Below are 25,017 nucleotides of genomic sequence, written 5' to 3'. Positions count from 1 at the left end.
TTGTAACAAGTAATTAACTTTTAGATATGCAAATTAATGCTGCTAAACTGTAAAATCTACACCAGGAGATGCAAATAAAAGCTATATACAAGAAGCGAATGTATCCGCTGGTTAGCTCAAAGCTACAAATGACGCTGTAGACAGGGACAGCAAGTCAGAGTCCCGTCGTGTAATATGTGAAAATGATTGGGTATCTGATGAATCTGAAAAAGACTCCAATAGTATACCGAAACTCCCAAGCCTTACTGATTATCTCGAGCGCCCCCTCCCCCTAGCCAGCCATGTGTAAAGAGTATCAATGCGCCCAATCCCAATCCCATTCCCATGCAAATAAATGCTGATATTTACCACCCAATATTCATGTCCTCGTGGTCGTTCATTTTTATGTAAATTGTTCGGCCAAACAGCAATGCACGACCTATCATAACTCGGGATGAGAATGAATATAATAAGGCATCTCTGTATGAGTGAACAAGTCCATATCTGCATCAAGATTTGGCGCCTCTGTGTGCGTGTATAAAGGCATCTCTGTATCAGGTTGTGCCGCATATACCGCATGAAGTTGTGCTATGTGTGCGGCATCCTCAATTGTAAACCCTACAGGAGGATGTGTAAGTTGGCTTGCCTCAAGTTGTGCCTCGGGTTGTACGCTCTCTGCCTCATCGTCCAATTCCGATACTACGGACCTATAGTCTTCATCCTCATCTTCATCCTCACTTCCAGAATTCATCACTTCGTCTTCGTCCTCACTCTCAGAGTTCATCACATCATCTTCGTCTTCTGAACTGTGTTCTAGATCTGGCTCGGTGATAGCGTCACTAATGATGGAGGCACGGGATACTGGACGTGGGATTGATCCTGCTGTTGGTTGACTTGGAGAATATATGTCGTTTCTAAGGAATGTAGCAGTATTAGCTGCTTCCTGGGTATCAGTAGTAGCTCTTTCCGATAAAAAGTCCCAGTCTCTTTGATCCAAAACATGTTTGATTAGTCGACTTTGTTCAGGATCTGCAAGAGCATCTCTGAGATGCCAGATTGGTTTGCCGTAACTTGGAATCCAAAATCTGCAGTCGCGAATCGAAAGTACACGGAGATTTGGTCCCATCTTTCGAGAAATTTTCTCTGCAATTTCTTTGTTTTCACATTCGGATTCTGCAAAATGCTTCATACCCAAAAGGTGATCATGGACCAATGAATTAAGTCGAGGACTAGATTGATCGTGTGGATCGGGAAGAAGGCCATAATTCCACAATAATTTAGGATTTAGTACCAGCACTTTGATATTATGCCATGCGCGGTATGATTTGAAACCAACATCTATGTTGGTGATGTTAAATCGATCAAGTCTAGCACGGCGAAGATCTTCGCCCCAATACCCTCCACCGTCAACGGACAGAAAATCTGCAGGTCGAGTCCACTCTTGTCCTCTGGGCACATTTGCATAGTGATCAGGAGTATGTTCTGAGTCCAGTCGAACCTCTTTGATTGTCATCCATCCTTTAAGTGCTTTATTCAATGGATTTTCATATTTTAGTAGTCGGTTATCTTCAGCTGCATTCAGGAGTTGAAAACTTTGAAGAGTGGGTTTGTGTGATTCGATAAAGGCGAGCATAACTTTGGTCATGGTGCGAGGGTGTTCGAATGAGTGTTTCTCAGACTCGGGCCATTGTAGATGAAGATGAGTCAGGCGAGGAAAGAGGGGGGCTCTCTCGGAAGAACTTTTGAGAACGAAGGAAAGTAGTGTCTCATCTAAAAAGTCGAAGTAGAATCTCGTCAAATTGTGTCTACATCTGTGGAATGATTGTAGGACTATCTTTGGAGGAGCAACAACACTATAACATAAAATTAGTATAGAAGAAAACTGAAATGGACATTAGACTGACAGGTGTGCGTCATCTTCGAGAACCAGCTCACGCATGGAGGCGGGGAAGCCAACGTTGTAATTTTGAATCAATGGTGAACTTTCATCAATCTCATTGGGTACAAGGTTCGCCCAAAATCTCGCCAAGGTATATTGTCCTTGGTTGTGAAAGGATCTATTATCACGAGTCACAGCAATGTGAAGGACTTCAAGGTTGCTTTCCCGGACCTCAGCACCTAAAGCTGCTGACTCCAAGGGTGATAGCAACCCAATCTCGAATGTTGTTAGTCTTGATAAACCTCGGAAATTCAATACCATGTTATCAACCAAGTCTTGTTTCTCGTTATGGGAAAGTTGACTAATCGCTTCTGCTGAATGATTCCTGTCTAGAAGAGCTTGGGAGTCAACTGTCGTTGTTCGCCATATCCTTAACTCTCGAAGCGATGGTAATGCGAGTAGCAAGTCCCAGGTTTTTCTATTAACTTCACCATCGATTCGAAGGGTATAAAGGTTGTGCATCATAGGAAACAAGTCCCCGTAAACCTCCCGAATCGTCCAATCTTCTCTCGAACCCCCTTGGGGCAAATCTCTCGAGTCGACATCCCAAACAGTTCTGAGAGCAAAGTTCTTGACCTTCGATAGCCTCGAGACGATTGAAGGCACTCGATGCTCTCCCCGTCCCATTCTCATCCATGAAGGTCGTAAATGTGTGTCATTTCGTCTCTCGTGACTTTCATGGCGTAGGATTCGAAGAGGATCCTGTCCATCTGAGGGGTAGGATGGATCGTAAAATTGGGCGGTATTGATGGTGACATTTGACCATAGGATTCGTTCGGCAATGTCATTGTATACCCAGCTAACTAGCGCCCAGTTCTTCAACGATTCTAAGTCGTCAGTCCGAGATATAATGTGGTTGATAATTTCCGTGGGGAGATATGGGATTGTTATCGGTTTCGCAGATCGTGGTGTGACGTGGTTAGCGATACCTGCGATAACGTTAATGGGATGGCAGGGTGTAGAGGGTAGCATACGTACTTGGCCAGGTCACCATGTTGTTGCCCGTTGAGATATTCGAGTGTTCTTCGTGAAGGATAGAGCCATCGGCCAGCAAGCAATTTTTGAGAGCCGCCGACTGCCAATTACCATCTCTCTTACTCTTGGACAGGGTGATGGGTTCACAAGTAGCTTTGCCATAGGTGGAATGCCGTTTGAACTTCTCCATCGTTCCTGAATATTGCTGTGTATGTTGTATATGTGAACGCTTGAAGATCGAAGGACGTCCAGGATCTATATTGATGTTGAAATGATTTTGCAGTGGCAGACGCAGACGCAGGTGCAGAAGTTGAATGCTGGAAAAAGGTGAGGAGGTGAGATGGTTATATCTATGATCGGTGGCAGAAGTATCGTACCTGGTACGTTCCGGTGCATGAGATGGCTATTTCAGTCTAACTCGATGATAGCCGAGCCCAGAGATATCCACCACCTTTTTTGAGGGGGCGCGGAAGAGTTTCAAGGGTTATGACATTTCTCAACCTTGCAATGGTACTGCTTTGGTACCATGGAGGAGATGTCCCAATCGTTGTACCGCCCGCCACATTGGATGATGCGCGAGACGATGCGCTTGACTTGAAAAGCTTCACTTTTTTCACATTTGAGTGGATAGATGTTACATTTGCAATATTAGTATTACTCATGTGTATGACCGTGTATGGACCCCAAGGATCGATTGCACCACCTACGTAGATTCCCACGCTCGGCTCAAGTGCTGGGAATCCTCCCATTTGCCTCTGGATGCATTTGCGTGCCTTTGAGTTATCCAAATATGAACCGGTGGTGGGATGCATCCATTATACATGTCAGAACACCCGCCTACCCACCCAGCACGCACTCCGTGTGAGTTGAAGAGTAAGAGTAACTGCAACAGACAGTTGGGACCCATGGACAAGTTGAGTATGTTAGGCACGAACACATCTACCCAGTCATCCAGCCACAAGAACAAGCACAAACATAATCGATGGCTTGTTTCGACATACCATTTATCATTGTCAAACCGTCTCACAACCCTTCAAAAACCTTCCTTGGATATGTTCCCCCATTTCATCGATTGGGTATAAAATCCCCGAATGCTACTCGGTCGGGTACTATAAACAGTGGATTTCTCTTGCCAGCGGCCGTACACGTTGACCTCGAGAATTTTTTCAAAGCACCCCTTCTTCCAATACTTTCAATTCTACAGCCACAAAACGGTCTCGACCTTGTCTTTTATTTGAGGAAGTCTGAGAGCGGTGGAGGCAATGCGTTTTCAATCGACCCATCGCCAGAGGAAGGACAATTTGTGAATACTCCTCATGACAAGATGACTGGGTTGAAATTATTACAGGATTGGCACCGTGACAAAGTGATGGATGATTGATCTTGTACCTCCTCCTCTCTGCTTGACATGGAGTAAAAGAGGATCCTTTCAGATACCGCCTCAATGCAGACCCATCCATTTTCAGTCATGATAACTGCCAGTGCTAGTATCATGAACTTAATAATAGCTTGAGGGAAATTATCAGTGTCCCCACTGTGGAGAAAGGGTAAATCTATGGAGTGTTGAATTATGGAGCGGTTCTAGAATTCAGTCATTTCACTTATCTCTCTACTTACATCTACACCTACTCGCTGCAGCCATGTCTAGCTTTACTCTCCTTTCTGTTAATCAGCTTGCTCCTTCATTTTCCATCTGCTATCCTACTATACAGGTGCACATCTTCCTTGAGATGACTATCGAGCGTACACGGCGAAGGGCCTCTGTCACCTCTTTCAGCCCCGAGGCTTAAACAGGGCCTTGATTTGGGTCTTCAGGATCATATATTATGGGATGGATGGAGAATTTTTCCACTCTTATGCTCTTCATTCCAAGAGTATCTTCGCCGAGAGGTTGACGAGGCATTAATCCATACAGCCAGCTGATATTCTCGAATAAGTCCCAAATCCTTCCGCCTACCCGGTGATGGAAAGGCAATCCCGTTGCGCCTCATAGATGCATCTTAGATGTCTCGCTCTTATCGTGTCCGGGAGCGTACAAGATCGAGAAATCACGATGATCGGGTACAGATGAGATCATGTTTGTCCTCTTATGCGTACGCCGTGGGATTACGATCTGTGCTGTTTTCATCGATTCGATCTCCTCACGATGAGACAATTCCGTTCTTCGAGATGAACGTTACAGAAATCATATTTCTAAGACCTATGTGGACATATGTGCTTTAAATTTCCACACACTTATTTCACAGCACACGCTTCAAAGTACTTCAAAGTGATTCGTCTCACGTCGGTACAAAACTCGACCCAAGAGGAACCCACCTGATGATTCTACCCAGTCTCGAAGGGAACATTTTGGAATTAAGGCAATCCCAAATGATGTACTTTGAGCTCGAAGAGTAATGTTATTAATCATTCCAGAATTTTAGGACCATATAAACTCCACCAAAGCAGTCTGTACCATCCCTCCATCTCACCGTGTACTTTGTACCTTCACGTCACGAGAAAGATAGAACGAAGGCATCCGTCAGCCTTGCTAAGCCTTGCATAAGGGTCCAACAACGCCCAGGTGGTCCCTTGAAGTTCAATCAATCAATCTGAGATCGTGCATAATTCATGATGCTGCCAACGTTTCGCATCTACCTTCTCCATTGTCTCCATCACGGTGCCGATTGTAATTGGTCCAAGATTTAAGAAGCACGGCATTCGCAAATTCCCAATATTATGTGATAATTGATTCCCATTGGAGACTCGGAGATAATGCTGGGTAGACATGGGGATTTGATTGGTATCTGTTTTAATACGCTTATCAATTATTCAGCTGTGTGCCTTTGATATCGACTGGTGGATTCTCCAATGCCTTTTCCCACTCTTCGAGGACCGGAGTACAGATGAGAACAACATACTGCTGGCTGGCATGGACATTGAATTGATCTGATCTGATCTGATCTGAAGCACGTTTTGACCTCACTCATTCTTCTGTTTTGGGTAACGCATAAGCTGGAACAATTGTATTATTATCATCGCCACTACATGTTTTCATCCCTTCTCTGCCTCCCCCACAGACTCTGATTCACCACCTACTTTCCCAAACACCATCCTGCGATGTAAGCGCTCTCTCCGTATGACGTACCGGCCGTGCAATTTTGTATGCGATTTTCAATCTTAAAAGTCAAGACCCAATTTTCTATTCATCGCAGGCCACTCACCAAACTTTAAGCACCGCAGTTTGGTCAATCCGTGGCTCGAGGGTTGGTAGCTCAATTATCAGAACTTGTTTCTTGGCTCACCTGGTCCAGAGGAAAATATCCGGCAGAAGGAAAAGATTCGGGATTCTAGATTTCTGCCTTTCCCTCTTTTTAGCATCTTATTGTTCCGATGGTCCCCTAAACTATTTCTCAATTCCTTCTATTTACAAGATTTTAGACTTGTTCTTAGCATCAATCACACAAGGGGACCTTGAGATACGAAAAATAGAGAACGAACATCTCCTGGGATACCTCTGTGTTTTCACGCTCGTTTCTTTTGTTTACAGAAGATAAGCAAAAATGCAATCGCGGCGGGAATCTGCGATTGAAGATCCAAACTTCTTAACAACAGCGGGAACAGAATTGCCAACTTTATCGACGTCCGGATTATCTGGGAACAGTGCAAGAAGGAACAGCAGAAGAGGAAGTATTGGGGCATCGACAGCACGTACATCGGCGAATTCGCTAGCACAACAAAACACCCTGAATTCTCAAGGAACAACCGGACAACCACAACGACCTCCGCCACCGGCATGGCGACCAACTATTCGAATCAGACGATTGCCATCGGCGGCCAATCTTCGTGCTGGAAATTTGCAGATTAATCAACCTTATGATGATACTTCTCGGAGAGATTGGCAGACCCGCAATAACTCAACTCCACACGTCGACAACCACCTCACATCGGTCGACAATACTGTTGATACATCGAACAGGCGGCGAAGTAGTTCTGAACCGCAACGTCCAGCATGGTTAACCTCCCAATCGGCTACAACTACTGGCCCACCACGAGTTAGAGCCGGTTCATATATCCCGTCCACCATTGAAGAGGCTTCTGCAACAAAGCAAGAAGGTCCAATCTTTGCTTCAATTAATACCGGTGGAAATAACGCGACAGATGAAGCCCCTCCTCCTCTACAACACTCTCATACCCTTAGTGAAGGGGTTCCAACTTCACAAGATGAATACGACACTGATCTTGTTGACCTCCTTGATTTAATTGGTTTGTCTCCCCTCAATATTAACATAGGAATATCTTGAATATCTCTCTAACCATTTTCCAGATCCCGAAATTTCTACATTGACAAGTCTTACTAATATTCAAAACTCTTTATTTATTCCATCACTGGGAAACCTATTTAACCGTAATCCAACATATAACCTCACCCGAAATGAACTTGCCCGTCGCCCAACCAATGATCTCGCTCGTCAGCAAACAAATGGTCTTTCTCGTCGTCCAACAAACTTGGCGGATCTTCCAACAATAGAAGAGCCTGGGCCAAATGGTGAATTGGGACAAACTCTCCCTCGTCCAGAAAGGCCTCGACTTCAAAGCAGAGATACCGGTGCTTTTACTCTCACTGAATCCATATCACATCCAGATGAGGAACATCCTCATTATGCGGTAGTCCCGGAAGGCATTAATTTGGATGGTTGGTCACCAGAGGATAAAGAAGAACTTAATGATCATGTGCGCCATTTGTTACATTCAAGAAGAGAAGGATTCAAGCGAGCAATGAAAGGATTTGGACAATATGTTAGAAAGCGTAAGTCTTCTGCAATCATCTACGGAATACATTAGACTGACATTTTTAGCTCTCGGATTCTTCGTTACCCTATATGCTATTCTCATTACTTTATTTGGATTGGCATGGGTTCTCTTTCTGATTGGTTGGGTTAATGTTGGAAGTAGACGTCTCTACGTGATCAACGTTATTGACAATGTTCTTGTTGCCCTTTTCGCTATTATGGGTGATGGACTTGCTCCATTTCGGGCCATCGACACTTACCACATGATATACATAGCTCATTATCATCACCTAACATGGCGACTCCGCAAAGAAAAGTCTCTACCAAAATTAGAAGATCATAATGATTTACCAGCGATATTGCCGGAAGATCTAGAAGATCAGATTGTCGAAGATGAAGTATCAGTCCTCAATCCAGCCCAACAAAAGAAACTCCAACATCATCAAAAGAAATTCAACCGATCTCATACCTTTTATAAGCCTCACGAAACTAATACACATCACGCCTTTCCTCTCAGATTACTTGTCGCTGTGGTTGTTCTTCTGGATTGCCATTCCCTTCTTCAAATAGCTCTTGGTACATGTACCTGGGCAATTAGTTATAAGACTAGACCATTCGCGTTAACTACAGTTATTCTATGCTGTAGTATTACAGTCAATATAACAGCTGGTGTACTTATCAGCATTGGAGATCATCGGACTAGAAAGAAGGATGTTTTGGAAAGAATGTTTAAGCAGGATCTGACCAAAGAGGCTATACATAAGATGGAGAAGGCTAGAGAAAAGGAAAAGGAAAGAAATGGTGAACTGGAGGCTGAAAATAAAGCAGAGATTGATTTTCTAAGGGACAATAGACAAAATGCTAAAGGGGAAAAGAAAGAGGCGGGAATCGAAATTGAGGGTGAAAACGGACAAAGTGATACTAAAACTTCGGCTTAAGCTAGTAGTAGTTCGAAAGATCTATGGGGTTGTATATGGAGAATATGAGGGATGTGTTGAGTAAATTCTTGACAAGATAATTGGGATACGAGTTTGAGAATTGCATGGGCGTGGGTGCGTGATGATGGATGATGGATGATGAATGTTGGATAGATGGGAATTTTATATAATAGATACCAGAGGCTTCTTCATTGCCATTTTACTTCTTTTAATTACTTCGACGAGTTATGAAACAATTATATCACAAGGCAATTTCGCTTTTTGCTTTTGTCTCTCGAACCTTTTTCTCCTAACGTTTTGATTCAATGAATGGGATATGATATGATTTGATATGGTTTGATATGCAACCAGCCCATATGCCGAAGGGATAGACAGCCACATAATTAGATAGTTATTGGATCAGTCATATGCACTCCACCTCCATCTCAATCTCGCTCCACCACTGTTGCGCACACACATCGCTTACTTATTAATTAGTTGATTAGAGCAGTCAGAGCCACACATACTACGGTACGACCCCACCGTGCCCACTAGACAGAACAGACTACTTATTTATCCATTCATCAATCCATTCCCACTTGTATTGCATTGATCCACTATAGATAAAAAAAATCAAAGAGATTATATATACTTACATTGGGAGACAAATATCATCAATTCGAGGCCGGATGGTGTAGTTGGTTATCACGTGTCCTTAACACTTCAAACCTGTTATGTACGGACAAGGTCCTGGGATCGTGCCCCAGTCTGGTCAATATACTTTTTTGGGGGGGGGGGTTTTTTTTTTAAAAAAAATTTGGGGGAAAATTGGGGGTGGTAGAGGAGAGTAGGAGGGGGGGTCTGTTTTTATTGGTGGGGGGAGCGGGAGCGGGAGCGGGAGGAGGGAGGGATGTGGAAGATATATAGATAGATTGATAGATTTTCTTGTATATTGGTGTATTTGAATCGTCCAGCTAACTGTTTACTGTTTGTAAGTAAGTGGTAACATTCTTGTTTTTGATAGGGAAGGTAAGGTAAGGTAAGGTATACTTGTAGTGTGAGTAGTATAAATGCATGATGATGCGCTGGGTTCCAATACATATATGTATATGTATGTATATTGTGTGTACATAGTTAAGTAAATTAAATTTACATTCTCTAAGACTGCATTGCTGTTCGCTTGATTTTTTTTTTTTTTTTTTTTTTTTTGAATGGGGCTGAATGACTGACTGACTGATTGACTGACTGATTGACTGATTGATTGACTGACTGACTGGCTATTGATGAAGGTTATTTTTATTTACTCTGGTAATGAATGATTGGTGGTGTTGGCGAGGTGAGAGAGGGGGGTTGGAGGGGGGTGGATGGATAGCTGTTACTACAGGGACTATATATGCATCACATCTGGTATTTGTGCGGAAATGTTGAGAGGGATGCGAAGAAAGAAGGGCGGAGTTTGGTGGAGCGATATTGATATTGATATCGATGGTGATGGTGATGGTGAGGTGGTGTCTAGGAACTCCGGGATTTGAATATGTCGAGTAGGATGCGAAAAGGGATATCTATTTTAGGTTCTGGGTCTAATTTGAGCTACCTTGTCTTTTCTTTGGGGGGGAGGGGCTAGCTAAACTGTCTCGAATGGCTTTGGAATGTGTTCGAGGGGTTTTTCCTAAGAAGATTTCTTTTTTTGGGGGGGGGGGGGGTTTGTTTTCTTGTCTTGTCTTGTCTCTTCTGTGTAGCTTGTGATCTAGTTCGATTTTCGCTTGGCTGTATGGTATGCTTGAGATTTCAATCGTTTTTAGAGGTATTTTGAGAGATGTAGAGAGCTGTTAGTGTGGCTCTCTTTCTGATGTTGTGTTTGATGTTTCTTGGGTTGGGTAGTGGGTAGTTGAGAGATGCTCTTCTTTTGTTTTGTGACCTTTTTGCCCAGTTGCTTTTTTCTTCTGTCCGTTTACTGTTTGTTCTGTGTGTGGTATTGGTATTTTTAACTACTCTCTACGTTCTACGTTCTATGTTGTTCGATTTCCGGCTTTGAAACCTTGGAAGGCAGAAACAAGTATACTGTACAGAGGCTGACTTGGGTTTTATGGTTGCGTGTTGAGATGGAGTGTTTATGAGTGTTTATGGTTATTGAATGGTAAAATACAAGAAAATGTTGGGGAAAAGTTAGTCTCGACGACTCCATTTCAAGCGCTATTCATTCCAAACATTATTCTTCAATAATCTGTGAATGATTCAGAGAACTTCTGAAGTTGGATCAGAAGTTCTCTGAATCAGAATTAATACAGTGGTTGCGCGGTTTCGATTCGATGCCAAAATTTTGATATTCCATCACAGTGATAAGATAACAATCCTAATTGTGGGTTTGGATTTCGCAGTCAAACATGACAGTTTTGTGATTATAAATTGCTTCATTTTTTTGTCAAGTTTTAGAGGGGCATCGATGACAAATTTGCTTACGGGATTGCTTTAGGTGATATCACCACTAGTGTTCAAGCCCCCATTTTTGTTTTGGGCCTCACACGTTCACGCTCACTTCACTTCATCACTATTTGATTATTCAACCCATTCAAAATGACAAACCTTTCACTTCCTCCTCCATTTCTCATCAATGGACTCTCTCACATTCCACCCCCGTCAGCAAAAGCATTTGAAGAAGAATTCAGCGGTATTCTCCCCCCAGGAAAAGATATCCACTCATCTCGAGGAATAATCCACTACTATGATTTTAATCCCTCCGCTTCATCGGATGCCAAAAGAGTCCTCATAATCCATGGTATTGGAACATGTGCTGTTGGTATAGGATCTCTTGCTCGTCGACTCACGGCCTCGGGATCTCATGTCGTCACTTATGATCTCTGGGGTCATGGAAATTCTTCTACTCCTTTGGAAGCGCATACGCCAGCTTTGATGCAGATCCAGATCCTTGAAGTCCTCTCGCATTTGGGATGGAACAAGGCGCATCTAGTGGGATTTAGTTTGGGCGGGAGTATTCTGGCTACTTTCGCCGCGTTGCATCCCCAAGTTGTGGAGAGCGCGGTTATTGTGGCGGGAGCAGGACTTTGGAAGAAGAAGAATAGCGGGTGGTGGAATAAGTTGCAGAAGGATGGAGAATGGATAGTAGATGAACATAGTGATCATGATATCATTGAGGAACTAGAAGGTTTCGCCCCCTCGGAAAAAACCTGGCAAGAAGCATTTCAACAAGGAGAATTTGTATCTGAACCTGTCGAACAATGGCAGAGAGAAAATCATAAAGGCCATGAAGCTAGTGTGGTTAGCATGTTTAGATATGGGAATATTTTTGATCAGCATGAGAGTTATAGGAGGTTGATCGAGAGCGGGATTAAGATTTTGGTGATAGCGGGAGAATCCGATAGTCTGTTTCCGCCAGAGTTTGTGAAGAGGGAGCTGGGGGAGTTGGGGTGGGGGAAAGAGGTCATGCAGGTGGATGGGGCGGGGCATAGTTTGGTTAGGACGCATGAAAGAGTGGTGGGGGAATTTATTGAGGAGTTTTGGGGGAGGGAATTTGGGAAGTGAAAGGGATTTGTGGTTTCATGATTAAGGGAGAGACTGGGGGGAGAGAGGGTAGATTTTGGTAAGCGAAAACATTGGTGGAAGTGAAAAGATATGAGAATAGAAAGATATCCATACAATCATGAGCTCATGAAGAATTGTGGGGATGTTGGCTGAGGTTTTGCGATTGAACGGGGTAATGATTATACAGTTCTGCAAAAGGTGCTGAGTGCTAACGTATTTCCAATATCTCATCTGAGCTTTTCCATGGCTGATTAACCGCCGGGACATCTTTCAGATGAATAAATTCGGAAGTTGTGCTTTTAGAGGGGAAAAGCTGACTACCAGCTTGTTTCTATCTCCATGAAAAAGGTGGCAAGTACATTGAACATTTGAAATGTGGTTGAGAATCTAGACTTGATCACACTAGCACCATGAATTTCAAGTCTTTTAACGAAGGGGTGAATTTGTTTAACGAGGTGTGCAAGTTCGCCTAGAATGGAAGACATCTCGGTACGATGGATTCACAATGATTCTCCTTCCACAAATTGTTCTGAATATCTTGTCATTATTCGTTTATTCTAATATCCATGTAAGTCGCATGCTATATTTTTACATCCTCTATGGATCCCATGCTGAAACGCCTTGCTGCAGAAATAGCTGTAAGAAAAAAAACCCCTCCCCATGCCAACCGTAGTTGGGGTGCCACGCATATTGCATTAGTATTGAGAAACCTCTCTGGTAACATTTTTCCATCCAACCGAAATGCTACTTGTATCCTCCCTTCATTATCTCATTCTATACCATCTAAACGGATTCTCTCGCATAGTCCCGACCTTGGTACTTGGTCGCAGATTGACTTCTATCATCCATTGGATATCCCTCTCTGCTTCCTGTCGAAACTGGAGTAGTCTGGTATTGCTGACCCTTTCCTTGGATAATGGCACTTGGATGTCTGACATTGAAAATTACCATGACCAAAAACATAAGCGTGGCATCAAAGACATAGATGTATGTTTCCGTCGATAAAAGAGCACCATCAGTTCCTTGCACATACTCCACAATACGGAAAAGCGATCGAATCATGATAAATGTACTGGCGATGTAAAGAATGAGGAGGTATTGTTGCCATGGGACAGCAGAAGCATGTGTTCCACCTTGTGCTTTCGTAATCCTGAAGTGGAAAATACCGGCCGTGACGATGAAGAACGCGAAGAAAACAACTTGGACGACGAGACCACCCGTGATGATATTTTCTCCCATACTTTGACTTGAAGCGGTCTTGGCGGTAGCGAGAAGTCCACCACCACTAGATTGCATCAGGAAGGAAAGAACATCGCCGGCGACGAAGATTTTGGTGAGCCAGCGAGCGCGAATGAAGGAATGTTTTTCGCCGTCGGTGAGCACGATGATGCGTCCGAGGACCATGTAGATGGATGCTGCGAAAAAGGCGGGGGCGATGAGGATGAGTAGCGATTGCATGATGTAGGGTCCAAGTGTCCAGTCGCCATAGTTCTGGCGAGAGGACATAAGACGCCCGATGTAGCCTATGAATTCAACTGTGGAGTTGATTAGTATATATTAAGGAATGTAAAGATGTAGGATGTCGACAGTTCTCAGATCGTGTGAAATGAAGCTGTGAAGATTTGGGAAAGGGTAAACTTACAAATACCTCCGATGACGAAGGGTATGAAATACCATGTTCGTTTCCAGACGAGTTGGAAGGTGTGGACAATGGCGGAGACAGCAAATAGGACTACGAAAACGCAAGCTGCAGCTGTCGATGGGTTGTAATGATATAACATATATTTTTCTCCATTGGCCGACATGATGATTGGTGTGATGAGTGTATCACGTTCGCCTAATTTTTAAATACGGATTTGAAGCTCAGGAGACGGGGAGTAGATTAATATCGGAAGTCGAGAATTCGAAAGGTCTGCGTCTCTTTAGAGGAAAGGAAGAGGTTTGTGGATCGGAATGGGATGAGGAGAAAACTTCATTGTGAATACAGGAACAGAGCTGTATAATAAGTGATTCTGGAAAAAGCGTAAACTAAATGAAAAGGTGCAGCATCGTACCAAGAAGCTTTTGATTGGAGGCGCATACGCGTGTTCGTACCTCGCTTCTCGCATTCTCGCATTCTCGCATTCCCACATTCGGAGGGGCTCGCATTCTATGCGAGCAGGGCGGAGCTTGATAGTGGGCAAGTACATCTTGGCAAAGTCTTCAATTCCCTGCCTCAAGTGAAAAGCATGAACATATCAAGATTGGAAAGAGTAGCTAAAAACGTGATTTTTGGGAGAAAGATACTTTGAGTTTTGGTTTGGTTTGCTCATTGCGTCTTCTGATGTTTTCAAAGAATCGTTGACTGATAGTACAGTTTCGTGGATTGAGTACAAACATTTAGTTTTGGTCAGTTCTCTTCACCGAGTCTGGAATCTTCGCAATCAATAAGCTGATCACCGGCATCGCCGTGATACGAAATTTGATTGGAAGTAGAATCCAAGAAGGATTGTCTGATTGGATCGCTTAATAGATTCCTTGCTAGCTTGAGCCGGTCGCATCTCGCACGTCGCACTCGCACTCGTACACTTCTCGCACTTCTCGCATACGACTTCGCCTTCAATCTCACAACCTCATTCCATCAAAACCATAGCCCAGCAACGCGCAGAATCTGATCTTGGCTCCACGGAAACTTCCTTTCGGCCTATCAATCACTGGCTACCTTGATATTCCAGCCTTAACTTTATTGTGCATCTTAAAATAGCTGATAGCTGGTAGCTGGTAGCTGATAGGGGCCGCTGATAGCTGACAAAAGGCTCATAAGGCTTCGGTATACGGAATATTCTTCCATCGTCGTTTTCGGGCTTCTCTCGTCCCTCTGGCTATTCCACGGGTCCTGCAAGCGCGATAAGATAAGATATCGTGAAAATTGGATCATGCAAGGAACATCTCGTAAACCGCATCGAAAAGTCCGGACTGGTTGTCGCGTTTGCAAGTCTAGGAAAATTAAGGTAAGGCTACTAATGTTTTCTTTGTATGGGGAATGCATGGTTAATGATCTCTATTTTAGTGCGATGAAAATAAGCCGTCATGTAAGCCACTCGAGATATTTCGTTTAGTGGTCTGGATTGCAGTCCGTTCTTGAATCTTTAAAGACATGTTGAACTATCATGCCTGAATTGATTATATCTTCAAGATGGAGTCAAAACTTAGCATTTCTTAGGGTTGGATTGCAATCCTGAATATTAAGCGCATAATGAATGATCCTTTCGAATTCTAACAATCACGTAGGCAACAATTGCATCAGGCATTCCGTACAATGCGATATTATGGTCACCAGCGCGGCAGTCACACCTGCTGCATCGGCCCCGTCGCCTAGTCCTAGCTTTAATAGCGCCGGCACTCCCATGAATACGTTTAGCCCTATGAGTACGACTGGGTCATCGAGTTCTACCCACCAAATGCCATTACCTTCCATTTCCATGCTCGACAGTCAAGCACCAAGCTTTACTCTTCTTGACATGGAACTACTCCATCATTACGCAACGTCTACGTCCGCGACTTTGGCTTCGAATCCGTCTTTGGCGACATTATGGCGAGTCAACGTTCCGCAACTTTCATACTCTCATGAGTTTTTGATGCGAGGTCTTATGGCACTTTCGGCCCTTCATATTGCTTATTACAGGCCAGAGAAAAGAGATCTTTATGTCTCGAGAGCTACTTTTCATCATCAAAAGGCATTGGCTGTCGCAATTCCCATGATGAGTGACGTCAACGATGAAAATTGTACTCCCTTATATGTATTTACCTCCCTTACCTTAGTATACTCGATAGCACGTCCTCGAAAACCTTTGGATCTTTTGATTGTCGGCGAAAATGATGTGTCGGATTGGGTTTCTCTTTTGAGAGGAGCCAGAGCTTTGTCAGACCATGCTCCAGATTTAGCTCACCATGGAAGCTTAAGTCCCATGTTTAGGGCTGGAGGAAGACGTGATAGATTGAGGAATGATCAGATTACTCCTCCAAACGAAGATCTCATCAATCTAGCCAAATTTCTGTCACAGTCAACGACCGATCCACATGATTTAGAAGCATACACCCAAAGCATAGATGAGCTCCAAAAGTCTTTCGTCGTTCTCGTAAATAGGGACCTTCATAATTTCGAGCCAACTGATATGTTCATATGGCCGTATCGAGTACACGATCATTATTTAGTACTTCTACGACAAAGGACTGCGGGGGCTCTCACAATCTATGCATATTTTGTCGTGTTGTTGAAGTATCTGGATTCACATTGGTGGATGAAAGGTTGGTCGGAATATTTAATTGCTCAGATTTGGGGTTTATTGGATGATGAACATCGGTTGTGGATTAGAGGGCCTATTGAAGAAATTGGATGGGTTCCTTGATCGTTATTCAAGGTTAATATGGGACTTGTATGATTGGAGATGCGGTTAACTTCATAGAAAGTTGCTGTTCAACAGTTTTGACACCAAAACAAGAGATGGGAAATGAACAACGGCAATTTGCGGTATATACCATTCATTTTCATGGCTACCATGAATCTTTGGAATTGCTTTTCCATCGCCCCAGATGAATATTGCGTATTTTGCGAACTGAGATCTTGAGGTTAGGGGGACTGTCGATAAAACCATCATCGTCCACAAGATTTATGGCAAATATGCAATTCACGGATTCCTTATCCCCTTGGTGGAGGATAATCAGACTCGGTTGTAAATTCAAATAAACAAGGGGGCTCTAGGCACCTTTCGCAAGGAAAAATCACTTGATAAGAGCCTTTGTGAGTGGGTTCGCAAATTACTTCCCAATTTTTCAGGTCGCAAATTTGGCTCACAAAGTTCTGTAATTAATCAATCAATTTCCCTACTTCATCTTTCCTGTTCAAAACAAAAATAAACTAATTTTCCTCCTATTCCAACAAAGCAACAAAACAGCCTCCAACACATTCAAAATCATTGGCATTCTACTCAGACCCTTCTTATCAAAGCTTCAATTCGTCATTGCCGGCCATACATTCTCCAGAATTACACATCAATCCATGACAGCATTTGTCATGTTGCATCATACATGATTCTACTCCCAGATCAGCATTTCCATCTTACAAAGATAGGAAGATAAGGGTCACTTACCTCCCTGTGGTAAACAGTATTTCTTCTCGATTTCCTCAACAAACCCATGGAACATCCCTTTCAATGCGTATAGATGAGAGTGCTCCTCTTCCTGATCGTCGGGTGTCATGCAATATGACATACCAGATTCCGACATACCTGTGCATCTTTGACCTCCGCAGCAGCTATCATGTTGATCTTTATTGCATGGACCTTTTTCTTGTCACTCTTACTACTGCGTGAGGAGAAGAGAGGATTTTTAAATCCAAAAGGTGGACACCCGGTGGGTTTTTGTGGTGCGCAGTTTTCAGTCATCAATTCATTCTTCTTCTCCTTCGACGTAGCGATTTTCTTCGAGGAAGTGATTTCAAGATTTTCGTTAGAATCAGACATGGAGACACATGCATTTCTCATCCTTCTTACGATCATTCGAAGCGCGACAAACCCCATAATCTCCGTTGGGATTATCCATCATTTCGCAGGAGAATCCATTGCAGCAATTGATATGGGATGCCTTATGGCAGACGGCTGGATGCATTAGCGTAACCCTCCTTATCTAGAGGTATGTAGGAGGAGTAACATAGACCCCATAGCAGAACATTGGCAATCTTTCTCCAACACATTTGATCCCACATCGAGAGCTGACGATCTTGGAGCCGCAAGAGCAGAGATCGTAGAAGAGAGGGAAAAAAGTGCGAAAATAACATTGGTCGAACGCATGGTTACTAATGTGTAATTGATTGATGATGTGATATGATATCAAAACGATACAATACTTAGTACAGTACTGCTGTGGTAATAGTACTAGGGGATTTGGAAGATGTATGTTTAAGGCGTGGAATGTGAAATTGGCATGTGTGGTTTCCGAGGTAATGTGGAGGTGAGGAGTGACATTCCCGGAGATTTTGACGATTGCTCTCCATTTTTTAATGTCGTAGAAAATGTGAGTTGCTACCGGTACGATGGTTACGCCCATAGTTGTCTCAGGATAAGTATATGCTATACATGTTCAACGCACGCTTTTGTTCCTTTTTTTTTTTTTTTTTTTTTTTTTTGGAAAGCAGGTCTAATGGATTATCTATTGGGTGGAGCTTAAGTTCATACAAGCGAACTCGGTGTTCTACCCCTTAAGTTAGCTAGCCTAGTATATAAAAATGTTTCTCTGTTCCATAACTTTCTGATCTCTGGGATGAAAACTCATCTAGAGTCTCTATCACATCTACGGGACACATAAGCAAGTACGGAATTCCGTCTATGTATGAATTTTCATAAAAATTACGTGAAGTTGTGAGGGATTGGCTTTCCATCAGTTGTCGCATCCGAGCTGTTATCACAGGATCCTTGACATGCGGGTGATTCAAGACGCATTGGCATTGAATGGCACAGATTCATTGTTTTATGTGGAATTTTTTACTATTCATAATAGTTACAAACGCTGGAGGGAGTATGCATACACGCTAGGACATACTAGTACGATGGCACATACAATGCTCCGGTAATGAAACATAGTAATCGCCACCCTTTCTCTAACCGTCACTATTAGAAGACATAAAGCCCAACTCCTGTGCCGTTTCCATCCATGCAATCATATATTTCAACGCTGATCCAACAAAACATAAACACCAAATGTATGAACCATTTGTTAACTCGCTTTCCTACGGCAGATGAATGCAATTGTACCAATTCCGTCTATTCTTAGAACCGTCCCGACTTCATCACGAGTACCCATATGCTTCTTCAATATGCGCAATTGTGGAGGGAGGCTATCAGAGATTCGATGACGGGGAAGTGTTGCAGGAAAACTGACGTCGACCGACTCTAAGAGTCAGTCCTTCAATCTGATCCTCAACCATTGATAATTTCTCATATTTTTCTTGTCTCTCTTTTGTTCTCTGTATATGCTGCCTTTTCTTCTCTTCCTCCATTTGCAATTGCCGATGCCTAGATGAGTAAACTTGTAGTCTTGCGTCTCCCACCGTAGCCTTCGCGCGGTATGGATTATCGCCGGCACATGGAGAGGCAAACCAGCTTTCACAAATTTGATCCATGTCCTTAAGATATCCTGGGTTATCTTTAACATATTGATCCCAATACTTAACGAAGTTGATGGCGCGTGTGAGCTTTCTGTGGCCATCCTTTTCATTCGCCTTGAATTCTTCCCAATCAAACGGGTGGGCCGTGATTGTGTGACCTTTCCACTTAGATTGAAGTCTGACCTTCAGCAAATTCTGTGTATTCAATAAAGATGTGCGTGGCGGCCTGGACGATGCTCCAGTGTAAGAGTTTCTGTGGCGTGGTGATGCTCCCGCTTCACAAGTGTACTGAGGATAATTTGTTTTCCAATTGGGCGGTAAGGGAACGCGGTCTTCTCTCTTGAATGCCTGCCAATGCAGGTCTGGGGCTGCTCTGGACTTGATTTTGTAATGACGATCTGTGCGAGAAGCTACGAAGGTTGGCAGTTCTTCAGATTTGTATGCAGACCTTTCGAGGTCCCATTCCCATCGGAATTTTGAGGGTCTGTTGCTTTTCCCACGAAAATCCTTAGCACGATGATTTTTCCCATATTTTGAGACTGTTCTATTGCACTCTCGACCCGCTCTTTGGAATCTGTTAGAAAATGTAATTTGCTCAGTGTTATCTGAAGTTCTGGGATTGACACAGTCTCGCATGATGTTAGTCGAACGAGAAGAACTTTCCGTGAAGTTTTCGTTGGCCATGATGGATAAAAAAGGAGAGAAAGTTTGAAAAATAATGTTTGGTTGAGTAAAAATATGCCCAAATTGAGTGTTGAAAATGTTGGAATTGGTTTTTAGATTATGTATATGAGATTTTTAGAATTGTGTTTGTTTTGAAAAGAGGCTTTGTTTGAAAGAGTGAAGGATTAAATATATCATTGTGCTACGAAAAAAATTCATGAGGAAGGAGTGTAGACCTCTTCACCACTTAGCAGTATGAGGAAGGAAGAGTTTGATAGCGGAAGAAGATTGGGTATGACATTCCACGAATCTTGAAAGTTTTTCTAAGAGTATTGTTTGATACTTCCAGTGAAATCAAAAATCAAAAGATTCTCAAACTTCGCCTGTATTTTCGAACATCGAAAACCTTGTTCTCGTCAAGGAAGGGGCAATTCGAGTTCATAGTGATGAAGAATAAGGAAACTGCCAACATAAAACCCAACTAAGCAGTGTGACCTAGTAGATAAAAAGATATTTCAATTCAGATAAGATCGAAAAGGAAGTCAAGATCATGGAGACAGTGATAAATCAGGGTTGGATTTGAATCTCAATAATTCCCCCCACGTGCTCCCTCAGAATGGCAAGAGAAGAATAGAGCAGAAGCAAAGCAACATGATTTGGAGAATCAGGAAATTGCATAGTCGCCAAATATTGACAACCACTTCACCATGAGCTTTCCGCAAAAATTCTGGCTATCCTACAGCTTGACCAAGTTGCAAAATTGTATTCAATACTGGCAGAATTTCTGATATATCAATACATAGATAGCAACTAAAGCATCTGCAGCACAGGACATGGACATGCAGAAAGCTTGCTTGACTTAAGAACTGGGCCAAAATAGCATCTTGGAGGAGTTGGTGGCCACTCCACAGTTCCAAGGTACTGACTGCATTTGAGAGGAAACAAAAGCAAAACGAAGATAGGTAGAACTACTCAGATATGCTTGTAGTGGCTATCTCGTATTGATTGGTTGAACGACTTCTAGGATTTACTGAGCTAGGCTTTCGAGTCGAGCCACCATCTTACTTCCTGTCCGGAGATGGCCAGATATTTCTTTTTGAAGTTTCGAGAGCGAGTGATTTAAATTTGAGTTCTTATCTTATCTCGCGAAGCAATCCAGAGCGGACACCTGGCGATGATATGCATCCGTTCGTGAGCGACACACTTAGCACGTGCTTTAGCTTGTAGCTTGACTCCTACCTCACAGCGGGATATCTGCTATACGGTGTAGCCCCCCCTCTCTTTAGATCAACAAAATGGACGGCATTAGCTAGACAGACAAGTTCAATGCAGATCGTCCGACTACGTGTACATCAAAGCACGTGACGCTTGAAACTTCGAACGTCCGAGCGAGCAGCACACATGGCTACGATTATGCATCTCGTCCCGCGTTTGTTTCTTCGCTCCATCGCAAACCCGAGCAATCGCGTTTCAGATGGAGTTTGACAGCCGTGAACTTCCCTTCCTGCGCACTGCAATAAGTGCTCTATCTGTGTAAGCTTTTTGGATTGTGATAAGCAGAAAATGCCTGTTGAGCTACAGATTGTTAACAGGGACAGCCAGCCCATTTCCGACATCCTGGCGACCAGATGGTATCTGGAATGGGATGATGAATCATCGAATTATTCATCCGAAATAAGCAAAAGTTCAAAATTAATAAGATGCTTAACAATTGGCGGTCAGCTAGAGAGCTTTAATTTAAGATAGGGTGGTTTTATGCAAAGCGCTGAATTCTCCGATGGGCTCGGATCCGCGGCGCTAAGGCTTTTCATTGGTTGTTCACCTGCGGCTGGTCCACAGACATTTTCAATATATCAAAATCCAAAAACTAACTTACAAAGCTCTGTTCTTTTGACCCTAGAGTGAATATGAGAAAAGCATAGAGTTTCAGATCCTGGCTGATCAATTCTATTCAATATTATAATACTTCCATGGTTGCACTCTCAATATTGAACATCTTCTCCTTTCTTCTTTTCTACCATCATACAAATTAGTTTTTGCTTTCTGCCATTTGAAACCAATTGAGAAGACTATCACGTCACGAGACAATGGCCAACCATCCCAAGAACATTCTCATCCTCGGAGGATCATATGCTGGAGTCAGTACAGCCCATAGAATACTAAAGCAATCAGCCAAAGCTGGACTCGCCATCAAGATCACCTTGGTTTCACCAAACACCCATCTGTATTGGAATATTGCTGCCACACGAGCAATTGTACCTGGCGAAATTACAGATGAGAAACTTTTCTCATCCATAGCTACAGGATTCAAGCAATACACGGCTGATAAATTCGAATTTGTTGTCGGTACCGCTGAGGGATTGGATGTGGAGAACAAAACAGTTGTTGTTTCGCGAGATAGTGAGAGATCAAGTTTGAATTATGATATTCTTATTCTCGCCACAGGCTCAAGACCCAAAGAAGAATCTCCTTTCAAGGGCAAGGGCTCGTATCAAGAGTCACTTGACTTATTACACGAATGGCAAGCTAAGGTCAAGAATGCATCTTCCATCTATGTAGCTGGAGCTGGAGCGACAGGTATGTTCTTCGTCTATGATCAACCACGAAACTCAATGCTCATATACCCAATTAGGTGTCGAAACGGCTGGCGAGTTAGGTTTTGCGTATGGTTCCTCGAAGGAGATCACTCTGGTGAGTAGTTGAACGGAGATGAATCACACAATTCGAGCCTAGTTACTAACTCCCATTCTCAGATTGCAAGTGGTCCCGTTGTACTTGAAGGCACTCCAGCAAGTGTCTCCAAAACAGCCACCAAACAACTTGGAAATCTCCAAGTCAAGATCAAAACATCCACCAAGGTTTCCGGCACAGCAAAGACACCTGATGGAAAAACCGAAATCACATTATCGAACGGCGAGAAAATCATTACTGATTTGTACATTCCAACCATGGGCCTCACCCCAAACTCCTCATTTATTCCAGAGAAATATCTCAACCCCGCCGGTTTTGCAATTGTGGATCAGTTCTTGAGATTGAAGGGCGCTGAGAATGTGTGGGTCGTGGGCGATGTGTCGGCTGTTGAACGTCCACAATATGTGAATACCGACAAACAAAGCACTCATGTCGCGAAGAACATTGCATTGATATTGAAGAACTCCGAGCCATTAGGCTACAAGGTCGCAGATAAAAGTGAGTCGTCCCTCCCTTACCCTTATCTCTAAATTAGCACAAGTATCCTAGTATACTAATCCTACGATAGATATGCTGGCAGTCCCAGTTGGCAAAAAGGCTGGCACAGGTCATATGGGATCAATGAAACTCCCTAGCTTCGTGGTCAATATGGTGAAGGGGAAGACTTTATTTACTGAGAAGTTGACACCTACGGTTAATGGATCTGCACTTTAGAATGGTTGTATTGGTGTTACTCGCGTGGAGGAGATTGAATTTCAGGCGTTGTGGAAGATGGGAAGGAAGATACCCTTTCTTTCTTTTACTACTTATTAATATCTAATTATACTGTTTGGTTCGCTACAATATCAGGGCTCTATGAATTGACACTGCCGTGGTTCAAATGACAAGATCTACGATGTGTTTGAGTTTCAAGTCGCCCCCCAGCGAGCGAGTATTTAGACTCATAAAACACCCCTAATTTTCAAAAATTCATCACTGATTCAATCTTTAAACAACAATTTTCATACTTTGACTTTTTTTGTTTTAACTATTATCCACTATTTTGAGTTCTTAAGTATTCTTATTACTACTTTAAGTATTTTGAGTAGTTAATTAAAAGTTGATGAATAACGATTACTAACAACTTTAAATTGACCCCATTGCTGATGTTCTACTTCATTCGGAACTAATTTTTTTTTTAAATACATTTACTTTCCAGCCGAATTTATATTCCTCGTCATTGAAGGGTAACACATTGTACAAAAAGCAACCGCACTGGTGTGGTGATTGCATCGTACTCAATCAAATCAGTATTTCCAATTAACCCTACGCAATGATCCGTGTGCCCTAGGTTCACAGCCTCATTACTTACCGGATCACTATTCAATGCCGCCACATGGACCATCTTTAACAGATACAAGCAATGCATGATATGGTACCCTTGAGTTGTCCAGACCGATTGTGCGAAAGGAATCTCATCCAAACTCAACGGCTGCGTCAGGGTTCCATTGACAGGTTGTTCCTTTTCATCTACTGCCTGTCCGTCATCAACGTACCAGTCGAATGGTCCGTACTTTGCCGCCCAACGATCGGATTCTTCCTTGTCGAAACAGAGAGGGTGAATCCAGCCGAATGACATGATGTCCCATAGGCAGCCTCGCTCCATAGCTTCATGCGCTGAGATACCGCAGTGGGCGACCACTTGGGAGCCGCCTTGAGAGGGAGGCGGGGGAGTATTTGGTACAACACCACTGTGGCTGTCTACAAGAAGAGTAGTAAGAGTCACAGCTCCCAGGACGAGGATGGCGAGGATGCTGGAGATGAAAAAGATTCTATGATGAGTTTGATTCCTTGTCTCTTCTTCGGATGAAGAGGAATCTTCTTCATCTATTGATGCCACAGATGATGAGGTTGTGCTAGCGAGCAATTTTTCATCGCTTCCATTGTTCTCTTCTGAAGGGAATGCCCCTATTAGATGATAAGTCAGATGTACATCGTATAAGTTTGTGCGGAAGCAGAATTTTCATACATGTTCTGAGTTTTAACACGACATCTTCAAAACGAGCCATATTCTGTAGTGGCAAGCGGCTGTGTCCGTCACACACCAGAAAGCCTTGAATTTATTAAATAGTCTAGGTACAATTCCTAGTGGATCTTGTGCAAAGAAACGTTTGTTACGATATTTCCAAAAATCGTAACGAACGGCGATAGTAGCGTTCCGAATCGATTGAGCTCAAGGATTACAGGTAACAGGATTGTATGGAAATGTAGTATTCAACATAGAGTGTAGAAGAAGGCTCTACAGTCATACAGAGAAAAAACAAATAGAACTTCTCATGGCTATACAAGTTGTGCAGCCGTAGAAGGGTTGGAAAAACGGATCCAGTAAAGTCCGTACAAAATCGGACATTCAGAATCGGG

The 25,017-nt window shown here is 43.1% G+C and overlaps 9 protein-coding genes across 9 annotated transcripts; 4 read left to right on the top strand and 5 right to left on the bottom strand.

The window, feature by feature from the left end:
* Window position 1: 1 nt before the first annotated feature.
* On the bottom strand, window positions 2-3,451 carry BCIN_05g02120 (hypothetical protein). Its single transcript, XM_024692884.1, has 4 exons — window positions 3,271-3,451; window positions 2,897-3,210; window positions 1,884-2,847; window positions 2-1,832 (listed from the first exon to the last, which is right to left on the bottom strand). The coding sequence occupies exons 2-4, from the start codon at window positions 3,081-3,083 to the stop codon at window positions 422-424; spliced, it is 2,562 nt and encodes an 853-aa protein (XP_024548666.1). The 5' UTR covers window positions 3,084-3,210; window positions 3,271-3,451; the 3' UTR covers window positions 2-421.
* A 2,313-nt stretch (window positions 3,452-5,764) lies between these two features.
* On the top strand, window positions 5,765-8,881 carry BCIN_05g02110 (hypothetical protein). The gene is made up of 3 exons (XM_001548217.2): window positions 5,765-7,138; window positions 7,200-7,682; window positions 7,732-8,881. The coding sequence occupies exons 1-3, from the start codon at window positions 6,436-6,438 to the stop codon at window positions 8,601-8,603; spliced, it is 2,058 nt and encodes a 685-aa protein (XP_001548267.1). The 5' UTR covers window positions 5,765-6,435; the 3' UTR covers window positions 8,604-8,881.
* A 2,044-nt stretch (window positions 8,882-10,925) lies between these two features.
* BCIN_05g02100 (hypothetical protein) lies at window positions 10,926-12,411 on the top strand. The gene has a single exon (XM_001548216.2). It carries the CDS (start codon window positions 11,157-11,159, stop codon window positions 12,120-12,122), a length of 966 nt encoding a protein of 321 aa, XP_001548266.1. The 5' UTR covers window positions 10,926-11,156; the 3' UTR covers window positions 12,123-12,411.
* Window positions 12,412-12,647: 236 nt separating this feature from the next.
* Window positions 12,648-14,482, bottom strand: BCIN_05g02090 (hypothetical protein). Its single transcript, XM_001548214.2, has 2 exons — window positions 13,765-14,482; window positions 12,648-13,657 (listed from the first exon to the last, which is right to left on the bottom strand). The coding sequence occupies exons 1-2, from the start codon at window positions 13,925-13,927 to the stop codon at window positions 12,906-12,908; spliced, it is 915 nt and encodes a 304-aa protein (XP_001548264.1). The 5' UTR covers window positions 13,928-14,482; the 3' UTR covers window positions 12,648-12,905.
* Window positions 14,483-14,654: 172 nt separating this feature from the next.
* Window positions 14,655-17,039, top strand: BCIN_05g02080 (hypothetical protein). The gene is made up of 3 exons (XM_024692883.1): window positions 14,655-15,112; window positions 15,172-15,193; window positions 15,393-17,039. Exons 1-3 carry the CDS (start codon window positions 15,038-15,040, stop codon window positions 16,508-16,510), a joined length of 1,215 nt encoding a protein of 404 aa, XP_024548665.1. The 5' UTR covers window positions 14,655-15,037; the 3' UTR covers window positions 16,511-17,039.
* A 29-nt stretch (window positions 17,040-17,068) lies between these two features.
* On the bottom strand, window positions 17,069-18,450 carry BCIN_05g02070 (hypothetical protein). The gene is made up of 3 exons (XM_001548212.2): window positions 17,390-18,450; window positions 17,252-17,342; window positions 17,069-17,195 (listed from the first exon to the last, which is right to left on the bottom strand). The coding sequence occupies exons 1-3, from the start codon at window positions 17,678-17,680 to the stop codon at window positions 17,104-17,106; spliced, it is 474 nt and encodes a 157-aa protein (XP_001548262.2). The 5' UTR covers window positions 17,681-18,450; the 3' UTR covers window positions 17,069-17,103.
* A 172-nt stretch (window positions 18,451-18,622) lies between these two features.
* On the bottom strand, window positions 18,623-20,250 carry BCIN_05g02060 (hypothetical protein). Its single transcript, XM_001548211.2, has one exon. It carries the CDS (start codon window positions 19,945-19,947, stop codon window positions 18,997-18,999), a length of 951 nt encoding a protein of 316 aa, XP_001548261.1. The 5' UTR covers window positions 19,948-20,250; the 3' UTR covers window positions 18,623-18,996.
* A 1,568-nt stretch (window positions 20,251-21,818) lies between these two features.
* On the top strand, window positions 21,819-23,600 carry Bcalo1. Its single transcript, XM_001548209.2, has 4 exons — window positions 21,819-22,503; window positions 22,559-22,617; window positions 22,680-23,115; window positions 23,186-23,600. The coding sequence occupies exons 1-4, from the start codon at window positions 22,014-22,016 to the stop codon at window positions 23,329-23,331; spliced, it is 1,131 nt and encodes a 376-aa protein (XP_001548259.1). The 5' UTR covers window positions 21,819-22,013; the 3' UTR covers window positions 23,332-23,600.
* A 60-nt stretch (window positions 23,601-23,660) lies between these two features.
* BCIN_05g02040 (hypothetical protein) lies at window positions 23,661-24,894 on the bottom strand. The gene is made up of 2 exons (XM_024692882.1): window positions 24,626-24,894; window positions 23,661-24,564 (listed from the first exon to the last, which is right to left on the bottom strand). Exons 1-2 carry the CDS (start codon window positions 24,663-24,665, stop codon window positions 23,834-23,836), a joined length of 771 nt encoding a protein of 256 aa, XP_024548664.1. The 5' UTR covers window positions 24,666-24,894; the 3' UTR covers window positions 23,661-23,833.
* Window positions 24,895-25,017: the final 123 nt, after the last annotated feature.

The sequence above is a fragment of the Botrytis cinerea genome, chromosome 5 (genome assembly GCF_000143535.2).
Source record: "Botrytis cinerea B05.10 chromosome 5, complete sequence".
Lineage (NCBI taxonomy): Eukaryota > Fungi > Ascomycota > Leotiomycetes > Helotiales > Sclerotiniaceae > Botrytis > Botrytis cinerea.
This window is presented reverse-complemented; position numbering and strand designations above follow the sequence as displayed.